Source organism: Pieris napi, chromosome 24 (assembly GCF_905475465.1).
Source record: "Pieris napi chromosome 24, ilPieNapi1.2, whole genome shotgun sequence".
In the NCBI taxonomy this organism is placed as follows: Eukaryota; Metazoa; Arthropoda; class Insecta; order Lepidoptera; family Pieridae; genus Pieris; species Pieris napi.
In genome coordinates this window covers 2,221,923-2,244,257 of record NC_062257.1, presented here as the reverse complement: position 1 = coordinate 2,244,257, position 22,335 = coordinate 2,221,923, and the positions used below count along the sequence as shown (strand labels likewise).

The 22,335-nt window shown below is 34.3% G+C and overlaps 4 protein-coding genes across 4 annotated transcripts in view; 2 read left to right on the top strand and 2 right to left on the bottom strand.

The window, feature by feature from the left end:
* Positions 1–22,335, top strand: part of LOC125061771 (cryptochrome-1-like) — a 213,317-nt gene that overhangs the window by 29,366 nt on the left and 161,616 nt on the right. The window lies entirely within an intron of this gene.
* Positions 2,119–22,335, bottom strand: part of LOC125061770 (AP-3 complex subunit delta) — a 36,022-nt gene continuing 15,805 nt past the window's right edge. The window contains exons 11-19 of the mRNA XM_047667369.1: positions 18,687–18,852; positions 17,213–17,379; positions 14,480–14,623; positions 11,672–11,813; positions 10,883–11,012; positions 7,738–7,857; positions 5,858–5,993; positions 5,210–5,442; positions 2,119–2,451 (exon numbers count right to left, since the gene is read on the bottom strand). Coding sequence (XP_047523325.1) covers positions 2,381–2,451; positions 5,210–5,442; positions 5,858–5,993; positions 7,738–7,857; positions 10,883–11,012; positions 11,672–11,813; positions 14,480–14,623; positions 17,213–17,379; positions 18,687–18,852 — 1,309 coding nt within the window. The 3' untranslated portion in view covers positions 2,119–2,380. The remainder of the gene's footprint in view (positions 2,452–5,209; positions 5,443–5,857; positions 5,994–7,737; positions 7,858–10,882; positions 11,013–11,671; positions 11,814–14,479; positions 14,624–17,212; positions 17,380–18,686; positions 18,853–22,335) is intronic.
* Positions 19,202–21,750, top strand: LOC125061778. Its single transcript, XM_047667379.1, has 2 exons — positions 19,202–19,598; positions 20,763–21,750. The coding sequence occupies exons 1-2, from the start codon at positions 19,466–19,468 to the stop codon at positions 21,689–21,691; spliced, it is 1,062 nt and encodes a 353-aa protein (XP_047523335.1). The 5' UTR covers positions 19,202–19,465; the 3' UTR covers positions 21,692–21,750.
* LOC125061773 lies at positions 19,583–22,326 on the bottom strand. Its single transcript, XM_047667372.1, has 2 exons — positions 21,762–22,326; positions 19,583–20,662 (listed from the first exon to the last, which is right to left on the bottom strand). Exons 1-2 carry the CDS (start codon positions 22,112–22,114, stop codon positions 19,750–19,752), a joined length of 1,266 nt encoding a protein of 421 aa, XP_047523328.1. The 5' UTR covers positions 22,115–22,326; the 3' UTR covers positions 19,583–19,749.

Here is a 22,335-nt window from a genome sequence, read left to right as displayed (position 1 = left end):
CTTTAATATTATATAAATATAACTTAATGTCCATTTAGTTTCACAAAATATACAACGAACCGAACAACTATTAATTACTCACTAACATTCACTTTAAACGTAGGTACCTAGGTTCACTATCACAAAAAAATAATGAATACCAGTATGAAACAAATAACTATTTTAACAAGTATTTATTTAAATACTTAAAACGAATCGAACGAACAATAATTTTATAGCTATTTATCTCATAATAGTAACTATTTTCACCTCACTAACACTTAAACAGGTATATTTATTACGTACTTCGATGAAACGAAACAAATACCTAATTAACTATTTAAATAATAAAACGAAACGAACAATAATTTTAAATAGTTATTAGTTTTCACGAAATACGTAATTTACCTATAAAATAAATCACTGTACATTCCGCAATAAAAGAATATAAGAACCGAGAACAAAGGAAACAAAGGGCGTGCGCGTGATTCACTATAATATTCACTTGCACACAAAACTTCACGATTCAAATCACTTTTATACGATTACACACTTCACTAATTGTCTATAAATGTTCAAAGATCCGGCCGAAGACCAAAATGTTGGTGACGAGGCGAAGAATTAAAAGACTATTTTCGAAAAAGTGTGCAGCTGCGGAAGCAGTGTCGAGCGACGTGTAGTGTGGTCAGTGACCTCAGGTGAATGCACGAGACGATAGCACACCACACGCTCGCCCGGCCCCCGCCCCCCGCAGTTGCATCACACTATTTATTAACAAACTAAACAAAACTACAATTTCATCGTGCACACTTACATTAATTGTCACACATTTAAGATGTGTGACAATTAATGTAAGCATAAGAATTACTAATTATTTTTTGTAAAATAATTAGTAATTTTAGTACTGTGTGTGATGTCATAAGCTTAATAACTAAATTAAAAAAAAAAAAATATTTCGCTTATTTTTTTTTTTTTTAAAGACAATTCACACCAATTGACCGAGTCCCATGCTAAGCTGGTGAAGCTTGTGTTATGGGTACTAGGCAACGGATATACATACATAGATAGATAGACATATAAATACATATTTAAACACCCAAGACCTAAGCACAACACCAAATGCTCATCACATCGATGTTCGTCTTAGCCGGGGATCGAACCCGGGACATATGGATTTGCAGTCAGGGATACTAACCACTAGACCAATGAGTCGACAAAAATATTATATTGTTGTACGCGAGTGGTTAATATAGAGTAAAACTAAAAATCGTCTATTATTTAAAGATGACTCAGGAACTAACAAACTAAATACCAACTGTTTTATAAATAAAACAAGTAAGAAACATGAAGAAATTAGCTTTATTAAACGAATTGCTTTAATAAATCTTTCTTATCTGTACATGATTATACATAATTCTAAATATGAATAGAAATAGTGGACTCCGTTGCATTTCTAAATGTAAATACATATATAAAGATATATTAAGTCACAATTGACAAACTTTTTGATAGGTCAACCATCGTTTCGTAATAGTAACAAGTATAGGAAACACGTTTTGGAACTAAACTCAAATGTATGAAATGTCAACTGTCAAAATTGACATAACATTGATTAAACTGTCGTAGTTTGTTTATTTGGAAGATATTTCTGAAAAAATCAATGCTTTTTAACTATAGTTCTCTCTTAACATTATATCATCATTTTTTTGTTCTATTGGAAAAGGTGGCGTACCATACTTCTTCATATGGAATAAAACTCGAAAGGGCAAATAGCAATTTTTTATATTCTTAAGATGTAATTTTGACTTTTAAGTGCCTTTTTTTTCTTCTTTTTAATGGCTCTGGCACGATTTGTGCATTAGCCAGCGTCAAGTATAGGACTTTTTATAATTCGTGCTTGTCTTTAAAAATTCGACCGGGTCCTCCATGTACGGTTTAAGCACTCGCCCGGTACCGCACAACCCTCCCAAAGGTCGAGAACAAATTTAAATTAAATTAAAACTTGCCCTCGAACCGGGAATCGAACCCGGTACCCCTCACCTAGCTGCCACTTAATAAGACCGCTAGGCTATGAGGCTAAGTGCCTTTTTAATAGGCTTAATTGAAATAAATGATTGGATTTTGACTAAGGTGTTAAAAAAAGGCCTCTAATACTTTTCGCACTTCATTATATTATACATTGTATGTGATTCGTGCTTTCGTTTAGTTCCAAATACGCTCACGCAGCGCTGTCCACGCTTTTCCGTATATTTCTTACTATCAAGTAAAGTTTCTTACATAAAATTATCAAATTAACTTCATGTGAAATGAAATTAAAAGCAATATTTGTTTAAATATGACGAAATTGATATATTATTTACATTCAGAAATGCGTTTTTAAATTGCACTGGATTAAATAATACTAAATAACTTCCTTGCTTGGGGTGGATATGCCTAAAGCTTCTTCGTAACCGAGTTTTGTTCCGTGTTTGTCTGGAAAAGCGTAAAAAAACCTTAATTCTATGGAATAAAGATATAAATATACCTAAAAACTTGGTAATGGTAGCGGTGGGATATTTATCGAAAACGGCATTTTAGAGAGCGACAATTTAAAGGCCGATTTACATTATCTTAGTGTTTAGGAGAGTGCTTTAGTACAACTTGAAAGGCAAGTTCTTTAGTGCTTTAGTGCGTTGCGAGTGAACGTTTACATTTCTTCCAGTAGAGTATCATTACAGCGCCACAATGAACACGCAACGACGTCGGCAAATACGCTCTATTCTACGCACAATACTAACTGTAGTTATGGAACAAATAGAAGACGAGATTTTATTCGAAATAAATAAACTAAATATAAATAATAAACAAAATAGCTTCTTTTAAGGCAGTGTATGCCGAATGCGTAGCCTATTTGTATAAATTGTTTTTAACGTTCCACAAACATTCGTGAACAAACGAGTCAAGTAGAACCGTACTAAAGCAAGTAGCGTTTACATGTTTCAACTAAAGTACTATCCTAAAGCACTCTCCTAAACACTAAGGTAATGTAAATCGGCCTTAAGACAAAAAGTTTAGTCAGATTTCATTGACAAATGACGTCATTAAAGTGCTAACTTTAAGTGTTGCAGCGTACGACTCCTATCCCTAATGTCATTAGTTCAAGAATCAAGGTACAGATACATAAATCTGAGGTCCAGAGCTAAAAGTTTGTAGACACTTGTTTTATATCTGAACTACGATTAATTGCTGCATTTCTCTAGATTACATTTTACAGTCGAAACGGCATCTCAACTACACAAAAGCCGGCAGCGCATCGATTAGATGTCCATGGATTAAATTAAAAGACGCAAACTCGTCTGGATTGTTGTCAAATGTCAAACTTCATACAGATGGTTTGACAGCTTTTAAAACTAGATTTATGGTCTAAGATGCTTATTTAATGAAACGTATTTTATATTTAATTTAATATGTCAATAAATATTATCCATATGAGTTGCCTAGCAAGTTTCAGTCCAGAGTATTTTAATTAATATTTAAAAAAAAAAATTTTTTAAACATTTATGGTATGATTATTAGATAAATTCTATACCAATCGAAAGTATGAAGCCCATAGAATATGCAATCGTTAGGTTGTTTTTAATCAATTATTTTTTTATGTGACACTAAAGTATATATACATCTTTAGTAAAAAAGAAGGTTATAGTGATACATATATAATACTACCCTGATTAAAAATATTGATTGAAAAAAAAAAAAAATTTACTACATGCAAATTATAAAAAAAAAATTTTTTTTTAAATATTAATTAAACATACTCTGGACTGAAATTTGCTAGGCAACCCATATGGATTATATTTATTGACATTTTAAATTAAATATAAAATACGTTTCATTTAATAAGCATCTCGGTGAAGGTCGTTGTATATCGGGATCTTATACTATTAAGTTTGTAAAATCAAATTGATTTGCGTAGATGAGGGATCAATATATATTTTATTTATTGTGTTTGTGTATTTATAAGAAAAAATTGACAAGCCTGACATTGAATGACATTTCGTCATAGTCGTAGAATAGTGACGGATCTGACAAATAGTAAACTTTACAGGGCAGCCATTTCAAAATAATATAATCATGTCAGTTTTTTCATAACTACTTTAATTCATATTCTGTTATTATAAAAATTGGCATACAAGCAAACAAAAGGGTTTGTTTTGAAATAAAATAAAAATAATAGCAATAAACTACACAGTTTTCTAGAAAAATCTAATGTTTCTATCAAATACGTCACTTTCCGACTGATTAATTTGAAATTTAAAACTCATGAAATTTTTGAAGTTATACTTCTTTAGGCGCGTTATGAAAATTGATGAGAGTGAAATTTTACGATTGCGCGCGCACCGTGACACAAAGTTGTCAGTGTGATTATAGCGTGCGCGAGCGAGATGGGAATAAGACATTCTACAAGTAAAAAGAAATAGAATATGCGTGAAGTTAGCAGCTATGCCAAGAATTTTGAATGACCATAATGACATTTATCTTTTAAACAAATAAAGGAGTTTTAATTATTTTTTCAAAGAAATTTAGCCATGTTTTTTCACAAAGACCTATTGTTACTTAGTTAAAAGGTTATGAAACATACCTAGTTATTAAATTGAATGAATAATATAATAAAATAATAAATAATAATAAGTATTATTATTAATATTAATTAATAATTGAATAATATAATAAAATAATAAATAATAATAAGTATTATTATTAATATTAATTAATAATTGAATAATATAATAAAATAATAAATAATAATAAGTATTATTATTAATATTAATTAATAATTGAATAATATACTAAATATTAAATATTTAAAAAAAATAAGAAACCCAAAGAAGTATAACTTCTTACGCGCGTACATAAATACACGCACCCTTTTTTTTAATGTAGCCGTAATATTTAGTCGATGTAGTATCCAAATATGATAAAAAGGGGATTTTGGATTTTATCAAATCCGACATTGTTCTACGATCATGACGATTTGACACATTCATTGTCTATTGAAACTTTCCGACAAATACAAAAAAAAAAATTGTATATTTTAGCTGGCTTTTAATAGATACGCAATTAAAACATAATATCCAAGAATAATTAAATCGAAACGACACTACACCACACTTTGACAGATGACAATGAGAATCAATAATGACATCTGAAATGTTGCCATTTAAAATATATAAAAAAGTAATATGAATAATACCTTTTTTAGATTTCTTTTTCTTCGAATCCTTTTCTTTCTTTGTCTTGTGTTTATCAGTCTTGTCCTTTGCATTATTTACATCAGTTATCGGTATTAAATCCTCAGTTTTGGGTTTGGATCTCTTCTTCTTCTCTGTTCTCTTCTCTTTCTTCGCTTTTTCTAATGTTACTTTCTCTCCCGGCGCCGGGTATTGTTTCACTCTCGTGACGAGTAACTCTTCATCGCGTAGTGGTCTGAAAATAAAAACATTTAAAAAACCAAATTTATCTGGTGTAACATTCTATTTTAACAGCAAAATGTGTTAGATTGAATAAAGGAGTTTTAATTATTTTTTTCAAAGAAATTTAGCAATGCTTTTTCACAAAGACCTATTGTTACTTAATTAAGAGGTTATGAAACATACCTAGTTATTAAATTTAATGAATAATATAATAAAATAATAATAATAATTATGATTAATTAATAATTGAATAATATACTAAATATTAAATATTATTAAATTATTAACGTTAAATATTTTTTATTCATTATTTAATATTAAAAAAAAATAAAGAAAACCAAAGGAGTATAACTTCTTACGCGCGTACATAAGTACACGCAACATTTTTTTTAAATAAATTTTCATTTAAATCCGTTAAAAATACTTACACATCAAGATCCAAGTCCAAAGCCCGGTGAGGGTCGGACGCCGTTGGCTGCGTGTCTTCGTCAGAGAGCGCAGCCCCTTCCGGGAGTTCGCCCCCCGTCTCCACCTCGGGACGTCGAGACAAGGCTGTCTCACCATCTGAAACAGAATTTTGGAATTAAAATATTTGAAGTCAAACTTCTTTATCGGCGTTGGAAAAAAATTTACACACATTTGTCACATTTTTCGGTTACGCGCCATCTTTTTCTTGTCTCTACCACGGTTGATCCGAAGAGATTCGAAGCCATTAGTAACAAAAATATATAATAACGATAACAATGATAGTAATACTAATAATTCTATTACAATTAATGAAATTCTGTAATAATCTTAGTACTACATAGTAGTACAGTAATAAGTTAAAATGAAATAATTGTATTTGAATTCATGTCTATGATATTAAAAGCCTTTTGTTAAACTTTATCTAATTTAACTTTATTTAACCAATTTCTGTAAAGTTGCATATAGTAGATCATTTTTCGAAAAATAAGGTCATAAAGAAGTTTCACTTCTTACGTGTGTACACCTAGTACACGCACACATTTTTTTTTTGTTATTATGTTTTTGATTAAGGTAATAAAGTATAAATAAATAGCTTATGTCACTGAAAAAATGATTAAAATCGTTTCAGTAGTTTTGATTTATTCATTACTGCCCATGCCCGCACGCGTCCATTTTGAAGTAAAACAATTCCCCTACCCTATACCATGAAGATTCCTGCTATCTTTAAGTTATGTTGTAAAAGGCCATATCTTAATATATATAAATTACGTGTCACGTTGTTTGTCCGCTATGGACTCCTAAACTACTGAACCGATATCAATCAAATTTGCACACCGTGTGTAGTTTAATCCAACTTAAAAGATAGGATAGCTTACATCTCAATTTATACCCGCAATGTAATTTTATTACAAATTATTTGTTTATTATTCGACACAATTCTAACAGATGGCGCTGTGTTGAAAGTACCAACGTTTCACATAAGCTACAATTTAATGGCATTACCACCAAAAAAGCATGGTGGTCCACATGACTGGTGTTCTCCTACCATTTCCCTTGAATAGTTTGCTACTATGTAATATAACAAAAACCTTAGCCACAGCAACGCTTGGCCGAGTATGCTAGTAGCTATATATATATTAAATCAATAATGTATTTAAGATATTTAATTGGATAAGGATTAATGCTGTATTGGTTAAAATCGCTTCGAAAAATAGCCATTATTTGTCGTAAAAAGTAAATGACAAAAAAATTATTGTGGGATATCCATAAGAGATAGACATATACAATCGCGGAGTTTTCTGTAGACCTTTTCAATGTGTAAGCGAAAAAATGTAATTATTTACGACATCACATTAGAAACCTCAAAAATAACAGTATTTCTCCACTATTTAATGGATGTTATCTAATATATAAAATTCTCGTGCCGCGGTATTTGTGGTTAAACTCCTCCGAAACGGCTCGACCGATTCTCATGAAATTTTGTGTGCATATTGGGTATGTCTGAGAATCGGACAACATCTATTTCTCATCCCCCTAAATTATTTGTATATATTTTTTTATAATACAGTATTAAAAAATACATACAACCCCTAACTATCACTCCTCTACGATCAACCCCTATTTTTTTATTATAAATGATATACATGGCAAAACGATGTTTGCCCGGTCAGCTAGTTATATATATATAAATACATATAAACCTTCCCCTTCAATCTCTCTATCTATTAAAACACATCAAAATCTGTTGCGTAGTTTTAAAGATTTAAGCATACAAAGGGACAGAGAAAGCGACTTTGTTTTAAACTATGTAGTGATTATGGTATTTGCAATATAAACTCACCATCACTGTCCGATTCCGTGGTATGTTTCTGCTTGCTCTTGCGTTTCTTCGTCGGTCTCTTCTCTTTCTTTGTCTTCTTGGAACTCTCTCTCGAGACTAAGTACTTGTCAGATCGTTTAGCTGAAAATATAATTAAATATTTTGTTACGTAAATTGTGTTATTAAAAAAACGTTTTTTTTTTGTTTTTTTTTTTATATAATAACGTGTGGCACTCTGAGACGGCCGCGGTAAAGCTATTGAATTATTTATTTTTTATTAATGCAGTATTTTTTTTTATATTAATTCAATCTTATACCACTCTACCAGATTCAGACTAACACACCTATATAGTCTGTCTCACTCTAACGTGTACCGGCTGCACGGGCCGCGCTTACGCTACGTCACCGATCTGTTCAGAGAGATGTGAATACGCAGTATGCGTTCTGTCCCACTCTAACGCGTATTGACCGCACATATATTACGTCATCGTGTGTTAAGTTTATTTCATTACGGAATTTCTTGATTCGGTCGTCGCACTCAAAGCCCGCGATAAAATCTATGAAATAGCTTAAAAATATTTTCTCCAATACCATAGCGACAAGTTTGTTTGTTTGCATACTTTATACAAGCAAGATTTATTAAGCAAATCGCGTTCCCGACGTGTCTTAATTACAAAAATATCTAATTGTTTATTATTTTATTGTATATTTTTGGACGACTCATTGGTCTAGTGGTTAGTACCCCTGACTGCGAAACTATGGGTCCCGGGTTCGATCCCCAGCTGTTATTATATTATTATTATTATCTATAATATGTATGTATATCCGTTGCCTAGTACCCATAACACAAGCTTCACCAGCTTAGCATGGGACAAGGTCAATTGGTGTGAATTGTCTTTAAAAAAAAAAAAAATTGTGCACATAAATCATTCTTGAGTCCACTTGAACACACAATTTAAAATCAGCCCAGCCGTTAGTTTTACAAACGTATACACAAATGATTTATATTTATTATACTATGACTTGACCACATTTCATGGCCTTTTATTTTGAGGGTTTCCAAAATCTCCAATAAAAGCAAGTCCAGGGTCTGAAGATTTCAAAAAGATTTCAACGGCCCGCCTAAACGGAGACACCTAGCGGAATCGCATTTGCGGAATTTGAACAAGAACTGGTAGCAATTAGATAGGGTGGAAATTTAAGTCCAAAAAACCCAAAGACAAGGCTGTCACACTTGCGTTACATCACTGGTTTTGGATTCATATGGTTAACTACTACTTATGCGTACCGAAAGCTAGTTTAGATAAAAATTAAATCTGTTATATTTAATCTACTAATTGCCAAGCTGTCAAATGCTACCTCATTTATAACTTTTTAACCGACTTTAAAAACGTGAAGGATATCAAACTTGTATTATTAATTAGCCTTAAGGGGTCGTCCATAAATTACGTGAGGTGTTTTTTTTAAATTTTCTGTCACTCCCTCTCCCCCTGGTGAGATGTCGTGAGATTTTATTCAACCCCCTCCCCCATCCCCCAATCTCACGTGAGATTTTTAAAAACGAGCTCGAAGATCTCAAAAGCATAAAGAAGCTATCTCTTTGAGTTCGGAGAACTCAAAATAACACAGAATTCGTACTTTTGAGCTCGAAGAGCTCAAAAACAAAATAAGCGAAATGTTGAGCGTTTCGGTATGGAGTTAGCGGGAAGTTGCAGAGATGGCCTAGAGGGTCAACCGTTTTCCTATTTTTTTTTACAATCAGAAAAAAAATTAAACACCTCACATAATTTATGGACGCCCCCTAATACATAATATTTTAGTTAATTCAACCAGCAAAACAAATAGTACGAGATCCGACCGCGTGATTTATACGTTCATATGTTTGATTAATAAAATATAATTTTTATCGATATTTATAACTAAACCAATGCAGATCCGCAAAGGTGGCCATCCAAATTTGGCCGCAATTAATTTTAATTAAAATGTAATTAATTATTTATTTTTGAACAATTACGTTCACTTGTAATTGTTAAAAAATATATTTCATTAGAAAGAAATATACCTGAGATACCGAGAAAGTTCAAGGTGCCATCCCTCACTTGGCCGCAACCTAATGTCAGCCAGGTGTAAACAGGTATAATTTCGTTAAATATATACGTTCATAATGTATTATCATGTTATACATACCAAATTGAAGATTAATTCTTTCCCTACATGATGAGATATAGGTGCCTATGCAAAAATGCCCGCAAATAGTGACTGCCAACGATTAAAGATAAATAAAAGCGAGAGAAACTTAAGATAAACACCACATGTCGAATAAAGATAGAGCATCCCAGCTGCTTGTCGTTTTTATGCTACTGCGCATGCGTCCATAGATAAGGTGCTCAACTAGTAGCTCGCGTATTTGCTTGGAGTTTAAAATACTCCAAAAATTGAGCAGTAAAAATAATATGTCATAATAATTAATCTACCAAACTAGTGTTTTCAATATTTTTTTAATTATATTCAACTAAAACAATATTGATACGATTGCAATATTCAGTACGGTATTTAGTTGAGCACCTTGCCTATGGACGCATGCGCAGTAGCATAAAAACGACAAGTCATCGTTTTTCTCAAACGGCATTTAATCCAATAAATCAGTGGCGCTACAACTTTTTAAGTCTGGGCCTCAGAATTCTGAATCTGTGTCACGATAATTTGTCAATCTAATAGGCGAGTAGGGGATCAGCCTCCTGTGCCTGACAGACGCCGTCGACTGTTTGGGTCTAAGGTAGCGTTTAATTATTACGTAACGAATTTTGGGGGAGGGGGGGTCCTTTTATAAAACGTTACGATGCGGAGCGGGGATTGAATTACGCGTTATTGTTAATTTAGTTTCGACTTTCCAGTACTGCATGGTCACTAAACGATTTACTATACTTGGGTACGGAAAAACGTTACGGCGCGTTACTTGGGGGGGGGGTCGTCAATAATCTCCAAAAATTGCGTGATGTAAAACTCGAACGCTCCCTAAGACATGTCGGTTTCCTCATGATGTTTTCCTTCACCGTTCGAGCGAACGTTAAATGCGCACAAAGAAAGTCCTTTGGTGCACAGCCGGGGATCGAACCTACGACCTCAGGGATAAGTCGCACGCTGAAGCCAACGAAATGATACTCACATTGCACCTGTAAGGGGACTTCAAGAGCGATCTCAGCGATTGGGATGTCATCTTGTTGATACGAGCGCGGAGAGTCATCTTTGAGGTAATGCGGATTGTTCGCTTGCTCCTGTCTTCGGGCTTCGCGAAGCTGGAATAGATATCATTTCCAACTTCAGAGAAAAATTATTATTCGTAAGATATTTCTTAAGTTTTCGGATTTTTTGGCTATTAATCATAATAACAGGAGCTTGCAAATTATGTTGAGTTTATGCACCAGACACTTGTAATCTACTAAATTAAATTCTCGTGTCAAAATGTTCGTACCCATACTCCTCAAAAACGGCTCGACCGATTATTATGATTTTTTTAATGGATTTATGAATTTTATATTCAGTAAGCCGATTAGCAGACTTACTGAATGATAAATAGTAGCCGATTATCAGAATCGGCTACTATATGATATACGTAGATATACAAATACATGGAGTGATCATATAGTGGTACATGATCATCTATTGGGGCTTTTACCTTAGTAATAATTAATTAATACAAGAAAGTTTCACTTCTGGCATATGTACTTTGTACGCACGCACTTTTTTAATAAATAAACAGAACCAGCCCTGCGATTCTGTAACTCTCTTTTCGAACTCACACAGCGGTTTTCGCATCGGCGGTCGCTCTCAAATCAGTCGTGAAGCAGTCATTTTATGATTTGGCATTCTGACAAACAATAAAATACAAGCTCCCACCTTTTCAAAGAGTTCGAAAAGTGAGTTACAGAATCGCAGGGCTGCACTGAAATATTACCATCTCCAGCTCATCCTGTGTTAAATGCGTGACGGGCCTTGCATCAGGCTGTGGCACGGTGAACACCGCACTGCAATCATCTTCGGAGCTGGAACTGTCTGAGGACCAGCGCTCATGTGACAGCCATTGGGATAGATCCAGGCTGGAAATCACGTAATAGTACACATTTGTCAAAAAGATCTTGGGTTCAATTCTCCTTTAAACATAGTGCTGTGCTTTTAAATTTACTTTTCCAACAAATACTTTCAGATAAAATTCTATATTAAACGGGTAAGTAAATTAATATCATATTTGTATTTCTTTTTTTTACACGCTTTATATTAGCTTCACCTGTATGTATGTATGTATGTAACCGACTCCTTCGGACTCGATTTTGACCCACTTTTAACGGACAGATTTAATTCAAACTTTGCGCACCTGTCAAAGATCGATGACAATGCAATAACCCGAAAAAAAAATGAAAAAAAATAAACTTAAAAATAAATAATAGTTTAAAAAAACTAAAAAACATTATTTATTGAAGTTATACATACGTCTTTAGGCGCGTTATGAAAAATTGATGAGAGTGAAATTTTACGATGCGCGCACACCGTGACACAAAATTACCAGAATGAAGTTGCCCACGGAATATGCTACGGCATTGGACATAATTTAAAAACAACATTCGAATAATAATAGAATTTATGTTACACTTAATGTTAGAGAATAATAATAAATATTTATTTAATTTTTCAAATGTAAAGTGAACTTTATTGACTATAATGACTCCTTTTCCAGTCTTTGATTATTTAATTGTAATTAATTATTTGCATGCAATCAAAAACTATTTTTAGTAATGCCAAAGAAGTATAACTTCTTACGCGCGTACATAAGTACACGCACCCTTTTTTTTAATTCTTCTCATTTCCAACAAATACTTTCAGATAAAATGGGTAAATAATAATAATATTTTATCTAGTTTTTTGTTTTTGTTCCCGTTCAGTTTCTTTTCTTTCTTAATAACTATATGTCATACATTGATATACAAAAAACCCAAGATGCACACTCAACGTCAAAAAAACGTCCTCAAAAAATGAGCGCAACATTTTAAATTGTGCGCTCATTTCAAATAGTCTCGCGTCTAATAAGTGGAGTCGATGTTATTTATTTGTGTTTTTTTTTATAAATAAATTTATGTACTTTTGAACTTTTTTGTCTGTAGTTTTTGACAAATATATTTGGTCAGGAGGTAGCCATTTTAACATTTTTTTTTTTATTTAAAGAAAAAACCTTTTAACCGGATTAAAGTTATGTATTATTATAAATTTACAACTATTTAACATCCAACACCTTTTGTCTTCAGTCACCGTGACCACGCACGCTGTAAAGCACCCGAAAAGTCGGATAAATTTAAAATTATGTTAAATAGTTGTAAATAAAAAAGTCATGTTCGACTCCACTCAATACCTTGTCCTACCGACCACGGTCGGTCGTAAAATTTTATTGCTTTAAGTACGTATACACTGCGTTGTAATAACAACTTTAAGCAATTCGCGTAAGGTTGATTTTGCAATAATATATGTTTGTAACATATACTGTTATAGACATACTGTTATAGAAAGGGACAGAAATAGTGTTTCGGGACACTTTCGAGCGTTACTTTTATTCGAGACTGTGCATCTTGGGTTTTTTGTATATCAATGATGTCATATGTATTTTTGCACTTCTTGTCTACCCTATCTAATTTAATACATTTCTTTTTTCTTTTCTCACAGTGGTTGCCTGGATTTTTTTCTGCTCTCAAACATCACACAAGGAGTACAATCAGATACTTATGAATATAATATGTTATATTCACACGTGTGAAAATGGCACGTTTATTGCCAGTTCTTTTCTTCCGTTCTACGCCCTTGATTTGAGAACTGGCAGTAAATGTTAAATTAGAAGCATTTAATGTATTTTTTTGACGTTCATAAGTGTACATTGTGTTACCTATATGAATAAATGATTTTGACTTTGACATGAGTACTTAAGGAAATGAAATCCATGCAAGTTCCTCAGCAGTAGCCCAGTACACAACTCCAAGGGGACCAAGGCACATGGGTCGACCATGCATCCGCGAATATATTTAGATTTAGAGCAGTGTTGGCCTAGTGGCTTCAATCATCTCATCCCTGAGGTCGTAGGTTCGAACCCCGGCTGTGCACCAATGGACTTTCTATGTGCGCATTTAACATTTGCTCATGAAGGAAAACATCGTGAGGAAACCGACATGTCTTAAGACCCAAAAAGTCGACGGCAGAGGACACTGGAGGCTGATCACCTACTTGCCTATTAGATTTAAAAATGATTATGAAACAGATTCAGAAATCTGAGGCCAAGACCTAAAGAGGTTGTAGCGCCACTGATTTTTACACGCTTTATATTAGCTTCACCTGTATGTATGTATGTATGTAACCGACTCCTTCGGACTCAATTTTGACCCACTTTTAACGGACAGATTTTATTCAAACATTGCGCACCTGTCAAAGATCGATGACAATGCAATAATCCGAAAAAAAAAAAAAATTTAACCAAAAATATGAATAATAGTTAAACAAACAAAAAAACACGCTTTTAAAGCACATCAAACTAAAAAGTGAAAAATAATTCCTACGCTTTTTCACAATAATACCAGTATTTTTTGTTCATTACCATTTTCAGCCTAAATTAGGAATTATTTTTCACTTTTTAGTTTGATGTGCTTTAAAAGGGTGTTTTTTAGTTTTTTTAAACTATTATTTATTTTTAAGAAGCATAGAGTAAATAGATATTATGATTATCACTTACTCGGCAGGCATCGGGACTTTCTTCTGCGCTTTGGGCGCGACCGGCTTAAGTTCTCCTTCGAACAAACTCGCAAACTCTTCTATCAGCCCATTACTGAAGTTCCCAGTCTCGCCGTTCAACTCTACGTCGTTTGTTAAGCCGTTACTGGAAGAATAGTTCTATATACTACTGGGAAGGGAGCGTTCAAGTATTACGTAACGCAATTTTCGGAGATTATTGACCCCCCCCATGTAACTCGCCGTAACGTTTTTCAGTACCCAAGTACAGTACTGCCCTGCGATTCTGTAACTCACTTTTCGAACTCACACAGCGGTTTTCGCATCGGCGGTCGCTCTCAAATCAGTCGTGAAGCAGTCATTTTATGATTTGGCATTCTGAAAAGGTGGGAGCTTGTAGTTTATTGTTTATCAGAATGCCAAATCATAAAATGACTGCTTCACGACTGATTTGAGAGCGACCGCCGATGCGAAAACCGCTGTGTGAGTTCGAAAAGTGAGTTACAGAATCGCAGTGCTGTACTCGAGTATAGTAAAACGTTTCGTGACCACCTATTGACTCTTTAGTTACTATTATCCGCCCCGCATAGTAACGTTTTACAAAAGGACCCCCCCCTCCCAAAACTCGTTACGTAATACTTGAACGCTCCCGAAGCTGGAATCGACTCACGGTTGGTCTTCACTGGGAGATTACTTTCAATAGGTTAAATTAATTCTATAATTTAAAATGTAGGGAATCTTTTTGAAGTGAAACTTCTTTATCGGGGTTGGAAAAAAATTTAGTGTAACATTTTTCGGTTACGCGTCACATGTTTCGGTTACGCGTCACATTTGACCGTTACGCGCGTCTTTTTCTCGTCCCTACCACGGTTGATTCGAAGAGATTCTAAACCATTAATAACAAAAATTTATAATAACTATAACAATGATACTAAAAATTATATTACAATTTATGAAATTCTGTAATAACCTTAGTGGTAATAAGGTAAAATGAAATAATTGTATTATTTGTATTTGTATTCAAGTCTGTGATATTAAAAGCCTTTTGTTAAACTTTATCTAATTTAACTTTATTTAACCAATTTCTGTAAAGTTAGTTGCATATAGATAATTTTTCGAAAAATAAGGTCATAAAGAAGTTTCACTGCTAACGTGTGTACACTAGTACACGCACATTTTTATTTTTTTTATAGAACGGGGGGCAAACGGGCAGGAGGCTCATCTGATGTAAAGTGATACCGCCGCCCATGGACACTCTCAATGCCAGAGGGCTCGCGAGTGCGTTGCCGGCCTTTTAAGAATTGGTACGCTCTTTTCTTGAAGTACCCTAAGTCGAATTGGTCTCTTAGAGACAAATTCAAGGAAATTAATATACCTATTATATATTTATGAAAATATTATGTATGTATATGTCACCGTAAAATTGTAAAAACCGTTAGATTGTAATCTATCTCGCGAGATTGTAAACTGTCGAAAGATTGTGAACCTCAACGAACTGCTTACAAATTAACGTATTATTATTCGGTAGTTATATGAAATTGTTGGGAAGTAAAATTAATCTGTAATTGACCAAAGAAGTTTGAATGATAACTAAGTTAGTGTAGTACAATCTACCGAATACCGATAACCGATAGATTACAATCTAACGGTTTTTACAATTTTACGTTAACATATACAAAAATAGTGATAAGTTAACTAGAATAGAACATACAATGTTAATACTCGGAACAAACGCAGGCTGCAATTTCCCCGTACTAGACTATCTAAAGTTAATTCTTTTTTGGGAAAAGGGATATTTTTCTTTAATAAAGTGGGTCTTTTATCTCTGCCTTTCAATAAATTTAAGAAATGTATTAAAGAAAAGCTGTGTAAAAAGGCTTACTATAAAGTCAATGATTAATTATCTAGTTGATAAAAGGGCCTGGGACTAGTGCTAGACAGGCTACTTCTAATTAATTTGCGATATTTGTTTTAAAATAAGTGTTGTTTGATGATTTGCTATTTTAAATTAGTACCGAGTGGTTTATATCCGGCTTTTTCTCTCGGCCTACTCACTGTCTTTTTTTGCCGATGAGTAGGAATTAATAATTTAATGACGTGGAATAAGTGATACCTGTATATTATGTTATAATAATAAACATATTATTTATTTTATTTTAAAGAGTATACTCCTCCCTGAAACACCCACCCTCTAAAATAGGTGCCTATGAGCTGCGATGACCTCCTTTGTGAGCTTCCCCTATGATCGTATCCCCCCCTTGTTAATACCCTTTATCATATAAAAAATATATATATATATATATATCCAGAATTGCGTGCGTACAGATTTCGCTTGAACATTAAGCAGCAAAAAAAGAGTACCAATTCTGAATAGGCCGGCAACGCATGTGCGAACCTTCTGGCAATATGAGTGTTCACGAGCAGCGGTATCACTTAACACTGGGAAACTGTACAGCGTGGATATTTCAAACTACTTAACCGATTTTGATGAAAGTCGGACTGATAAAAGAGTTAATTTTAAATAAATTATCAAATATCGCATTCCTATTGTTAAATTACTCTTTTGATGTCGGTTCAAAAGTACTTTTCCCAATCGTAGAGAATTTAATTAAATTTTTAATAAGATTTTAAAGTCTACCCACGTGTGATTTTTTGGATCTACCCTCAAAAAAATTAAATACCTATTTTTGTCTGAAACACTACTCTAATCTAATACAAATATATGTATATATTATACCTTTCATGTTCCACCAACGTATCGACGATCTCTTTTAAGTCAGCCGTTGGGTCAATCCGTTTCAGTACTAATGTTAATAGGGCCGTAGCGTTGTGGGCCCTTTCTTGCACTTCCATGTCCTCACTACATAACAGGGGCTTCAGATTGGATATAGCTTCTTGTATCACCTGTAAAACATTACTTTACCGGATTAAAACTCGTTTATGATAAATAGACTAGACTTTGAGTTATCCTCTTTTTTCTTTACATACAGAGGGCAAACGGGCAGGAGATATGATAAGTTACACACATGGACACTCATTGACAGAAGGCTTGCTAGTGCGTTGCCGGCCTTTCAAGAATCAGTACGCTCTTTAATAACACCACAAAAATTCATTTGTTTTCTATACTTAACACCATCGGGTGAAATCTTGTGTTTTAAATAGGGTAATCAGAAATCCCCACTATTAAAAACACAAAAGTTTATCAAAAAGGTCGGCAACTCATTTGCGAGGCTGACATTGGGGCTGTTAAGTATTACGTAAGCACTACATTGGGCCGTTAATTTTCTTATTTCGTGACGTATTGATGAAATTATTACTTTTTTTTACACATATTACCATTGATATACAAAAACCCAAGATGCACAATCAACGTCTAAAAAACGTCCTCAAAAAATGAACGCAACATTCTAAATTATGCGTGGAGTCGATGTTATTTGTGTTTTTTTTTATAAATAAATTTATGTACTTTTGAACTTTTTTGTGTGTAGTTTTTGACAAATATATTTACGCTATATAAAGTGTAGGTCAGGAGGTAGCCAATTTAATTTTTTTTTTTTAATTTAAAGAAAAAACTTTTTAACCGGATTAAGTTATGTATTATTATAAATTTACAACTATTTAACATCCAACACCTTTTGTCTTTAGTCACCGTGACCACGCACGCTGTAAAGCACCCGAAAAGTCGGATAAATTTAAAATTATGTTAAATAGTTGTAAATAAAAAAGTCATGTTCGACTCCACTCAATACCTTGTCCTACCGACCAGGGTCGGTCGTAAAATTTTATTGCTTTATGTACGTATAAACTGCGTTGTAATAACAACTTTGAGCAATTCGCGTAAGGTTGATTTTGCAATAATATATGCTTGTAACATATACTGTTATAAACATACTGTTATAGAAAGGGACAGAAATAGTGTTTCGGGACACTTTCGAGCGTTACTTTTATTCGAGACTGTGCATCTTGGGTTTTTTGTATATCAATGCATATTACCCACACATTGTCTATGACTTGAAAACGAAATGCATTTTCGAGGATTCCTACAAAAACTTAATTCTTTTTATTGTTATATTATTTATGAGAGCTTTGCTTACTTTTGCTGACAAATTCAGACAAGGAGGTATGTGTGTGTGTGTATGTGTGTGTGGTAAATTGCAGTAAATCTGCTTAGGTAATACTTGATCGACCCCTGAGCTTTCTGGATTACTTACATCAATAGCACTATCCCGATCTCCTCTCTGTTCGTAGAGCAACAAAAGTTTCGCAATGAGCTTGATGGCTGCGTGTACGCACACGGCACGTGCTCGCATCGCCCCACCCCCTGTGCGTGCGCATCCAAGCACCGACGATATCGACTCGCGCATCACCGATTCCTCACTGATTAAACAATAAATGTAATTAAAGATATATAAACTTACTTATAACTTAAAAATATTAAAAATAAATCAGTGGCACTACAACCTATTTAGTTCTGGACCTCAGATTTATATATTGTTGATCATTTGTCAATCTAATAGGCAAGTTTGTGATTGGCCTCCTGTGCCTGACACACTCCGTCGACTTTTTGGCTCTAAGGCAAGCCGGTTTCCTCACGATGCTTTCCTTCACCGTTCGAGCGAATGTTAAATGCGCACTTAGAAAGTCCATTCGTGCACAGCCGGGGATCGAACCTACGACCTCAGGTATGAGAGTCGCAAGCCACACAGAAATATTCAGTTAGGCTGCCAGTCCACCAGAGCGGAGCGAGGCAGCGGAGCCGAGAAACGGAGAAATATTAACCAATAGGATTGCACAAAATCTCCGCTCCTCTTAAGTGGACAGGGACTTGCGAGCTAGTTTAAAATTTCATATAAAACCGGTATGCGGAGCGGGGAAACGGAGCGGGGAAACGTGCGGGGATGCGGAGCGGGGAAGCGAGTGCGGGCGCGGGCGCACTTTGCGCCGGCAGTGTGCCGCCGTATTCCGACCAGTGCGTATGTGACCGAAGATAATGGATGAAAAACTTATTGAAAGTGTGAAAAAGTTTCCGTGCATTTGGAACACATCTTCAGAATTTTACAAATGCAACGAAACAAAAGATGCTGCGTGGGACCAAATTATCATTGAAACAAACATATCGGATGGTAAATAATATGTATCTTTATTCTATAATACCTTCTAGTAGGTACATATTGATATCTTTTTTTTTATTTAACAAAATAGCCTATATAATGTAATAGCCTAAATAGTTAAATAATGTCCGCAGCTGGCCAAATTATCTATATCTGTCTCACATCACTGACTATTATAGATTCTTTTCAAAATTCGAGTATCTTGCCATGGTACCTTCCCCTGATTATTAAAGTATGAACAATACATTTCACGAACTTGATAACCATCGTTACTAGAATGTTGTGTTTCTATAATATCACCAACTGATAATAATGATTGCTCCATGTTATTTTCAATATTGTTTATATAATTAGGTTGTCTTTGAATTAAATAATTGTGCAAAACACATGTTGCTTTTATTACCTTGTCAACTGTTTCTATTTTGCATTCAAAATCTTTATGATACACGTACCACTTTCTCGTCAATACACCGAAAGTTGCCTCAACAATACGACGTGCTCTTGATAATCGGTAATTAAAAATTTTTTTTTCTGCGTTAAGTCCATCACGTGGGTAAGGCCTCATAAAATTTTCCATTAATGGAAAAGCTTCGTCTCCTATAAATACGAACGGCATTTTTGCTCCACCTTGATAAAATGGTACCGGCTGAGGTAAATTCAATCTCTTTTCTTTTAGACTCTTTCCGAAAATGCTGTTATCAAAAATTCCTGCATCAGAAAATCTTCCCATAGATCCCACATCAGCCATTATGATTTTCCTTTTGGCATCAGCTAAACACATCAATACTACAGAAAATCTCTTTTTGTAGTTGAAAAACGAGGACCCGGTTTTCGAGGGAGCCTTGATATATACGTGCTTGCCATCAAGAGCACCTATACAATTTTTAAATTGCCATAGTTCATCAAAATCTTTTGCGATTTCTTTCCAGTCGTTTTCTGTTGGTTGTGACATGACAAGAGGTTGCAATATATTCCATAAAGCATCACAAACCTCCTCAACAATTCTTGATACACTTTTCAATCCAATTCTAAAATTCTCTCCCATCGTTGTAAATGACTGGCCGGTTGCTAAATACCTAAAAAAAAACGTATTTAATTGTACTTCGCGTAAGTGATGTAATATTTTTGTCATAAATAGACCATGTAATACATTTTTGTGTTTGTTGATTGTTTCAGTTACAACTGCCAAGTCGCGATGGAAACAACTGAGAGATAACCATCGGGATGCCTTAAAAAGACAAAATGCAACAAGGAGTGGACAGGCTAGAAAACAACGAAAAGAATGGAAATATCAAAAAGCCATGTCATTTTTATTGCCTTACATGAGTAACAGAGACCGGTCAACAAATTTTACGCCCCTGGACCACTCAGTAAGCGAAACTTCAAATCCGCCAAATACCATTGAAGAGAGTTCACGGGAATCATGCAATTTTTTGCCATCAAATTCAAATAATCTTCCTTCTGCCGATGATCCTAAGAATCCAACAGCTTCGGAATCTCTTCCATCAACATCCAAAAAAAGAAAGAACGATGAAATTCTAGATTATTTAAAAAAAAATCAAGAACGCCGCGAAGTGTTGGAACGAGAACGGATGGAACTTAAAAACATGATGTCAGCCAGTGATAAATACGATGAAATAGACTTATTTTTTTTAAATTTGGCTGCATCGACAAAAAAGCTGCCGTATTATTTTCAACTTCAAATTAAAAAAAACTGCTTTAATGCGGTAATGTCAGCTGAAGAAAGTAATCTTCAACATAGTTGGTATTCTCCGAATAATTATGGTTATTCTACAGGCTCAACACCTACATCAGATAACATCAACACTAGTATCGATACTCCTAGTGCTTCAGATAATATCAACACTAGTATCAATATTCCTAGTGCTTCAGATAATATCAACACTAGTCTTAATATTCCTAGTGCTTCAGATAATACCAACACTAGTGTCAATATTCCTAGTGCTTCAGATAATATTAACACTAGTATCATTAATCCTAGCGCTTTACAAATTCCAACAACCCAGGATATTGAAACATCTGCAGCAGAGCCAACAGAACCCAATGAAAATGCGGTCAATTTTGAGACAGATTACGATTTTTAAATTAATATAACATGGCTTCTATAACTGTATGCAAAAATAAAAGTTACTTTGATTTAAAATGTGTACTTACTTTAAACACACCGCTAATCTTTCACGGCTACTAATTGAATTTCTGTAATTTGTGTCTTGTTTCCGAATATATGGTTCAATCAGGGAGTGAAGTTCATAAAAAGTACATCTTGAAACTCTATAAGAATTTTCGAAAGTTTCTTCATCAGCTGTTTGGAAAAAAGTAAAATATTCACTGTGTTCTGAACGATGTTTGATATGATTTCTTAACCAAAATCTATGTTTCCTCATAGAATTGTTCAAATGGTATATGGTAAGTATTTCGGCTTCTTCTGACTCCAACTCTTCTTCCTCAAGCAATGTAAGGTAATAATGTATCAACTTTTTCGATGGCATGTCTGCTATCACTGACATTTCGCGTAGAATTAAACCAATCGCCCCACGCCGGGAGCTCGAAATCACTCGTCGCGTACTTGCTGCCTAGCTCCGCATATTGAAAAACACAGCAACTCCGCTCCGCATTACTTCCTCACTCCGCTCCGCAGCCTCGCTCCGCTCCGGTGGACAGTCACAGTACGCAACTCCACTCCGCATTAGTCCGTTTCTCGGCTCCGCTGCCTCGCTCCGCTCTGGTG

What these genes read in the sequence shown, in the direction of transcription:
- LOC125061778 (XM_047667379.1), top strand. Translation starts at nt 19,466, where the DNA reads ATGGATGAAAAACTTATTGAAAGTGTGAAAAAGTTTCCGTGCATTTGG. An exon ending in TGAAACAAACATATCGGATG is followed by an intron (nt 19,599 to 20,762) that starts GTAAATAATATG and finishes TGATTGTTTCAG; the next exon opens with TTACAACTGCCAAGTCGCGA.
- LOC125061773 (XM_047667372.1), bottom strand. Translation starts at nt 22,114, where the DNA reads ATGTCAGTGATAGCAGACATGCCATCGAAAAAGTTGATACATTATTAC. An exon ending in AGATTAGCGGTGTGTTTAAA is followed by an intron (nt 20,663 to 21,761) that starts GTAAGTACACAT and finishes GTTTTTTTTTAG; the next exon opens with GTATTTAGCAACCGGCCAGT.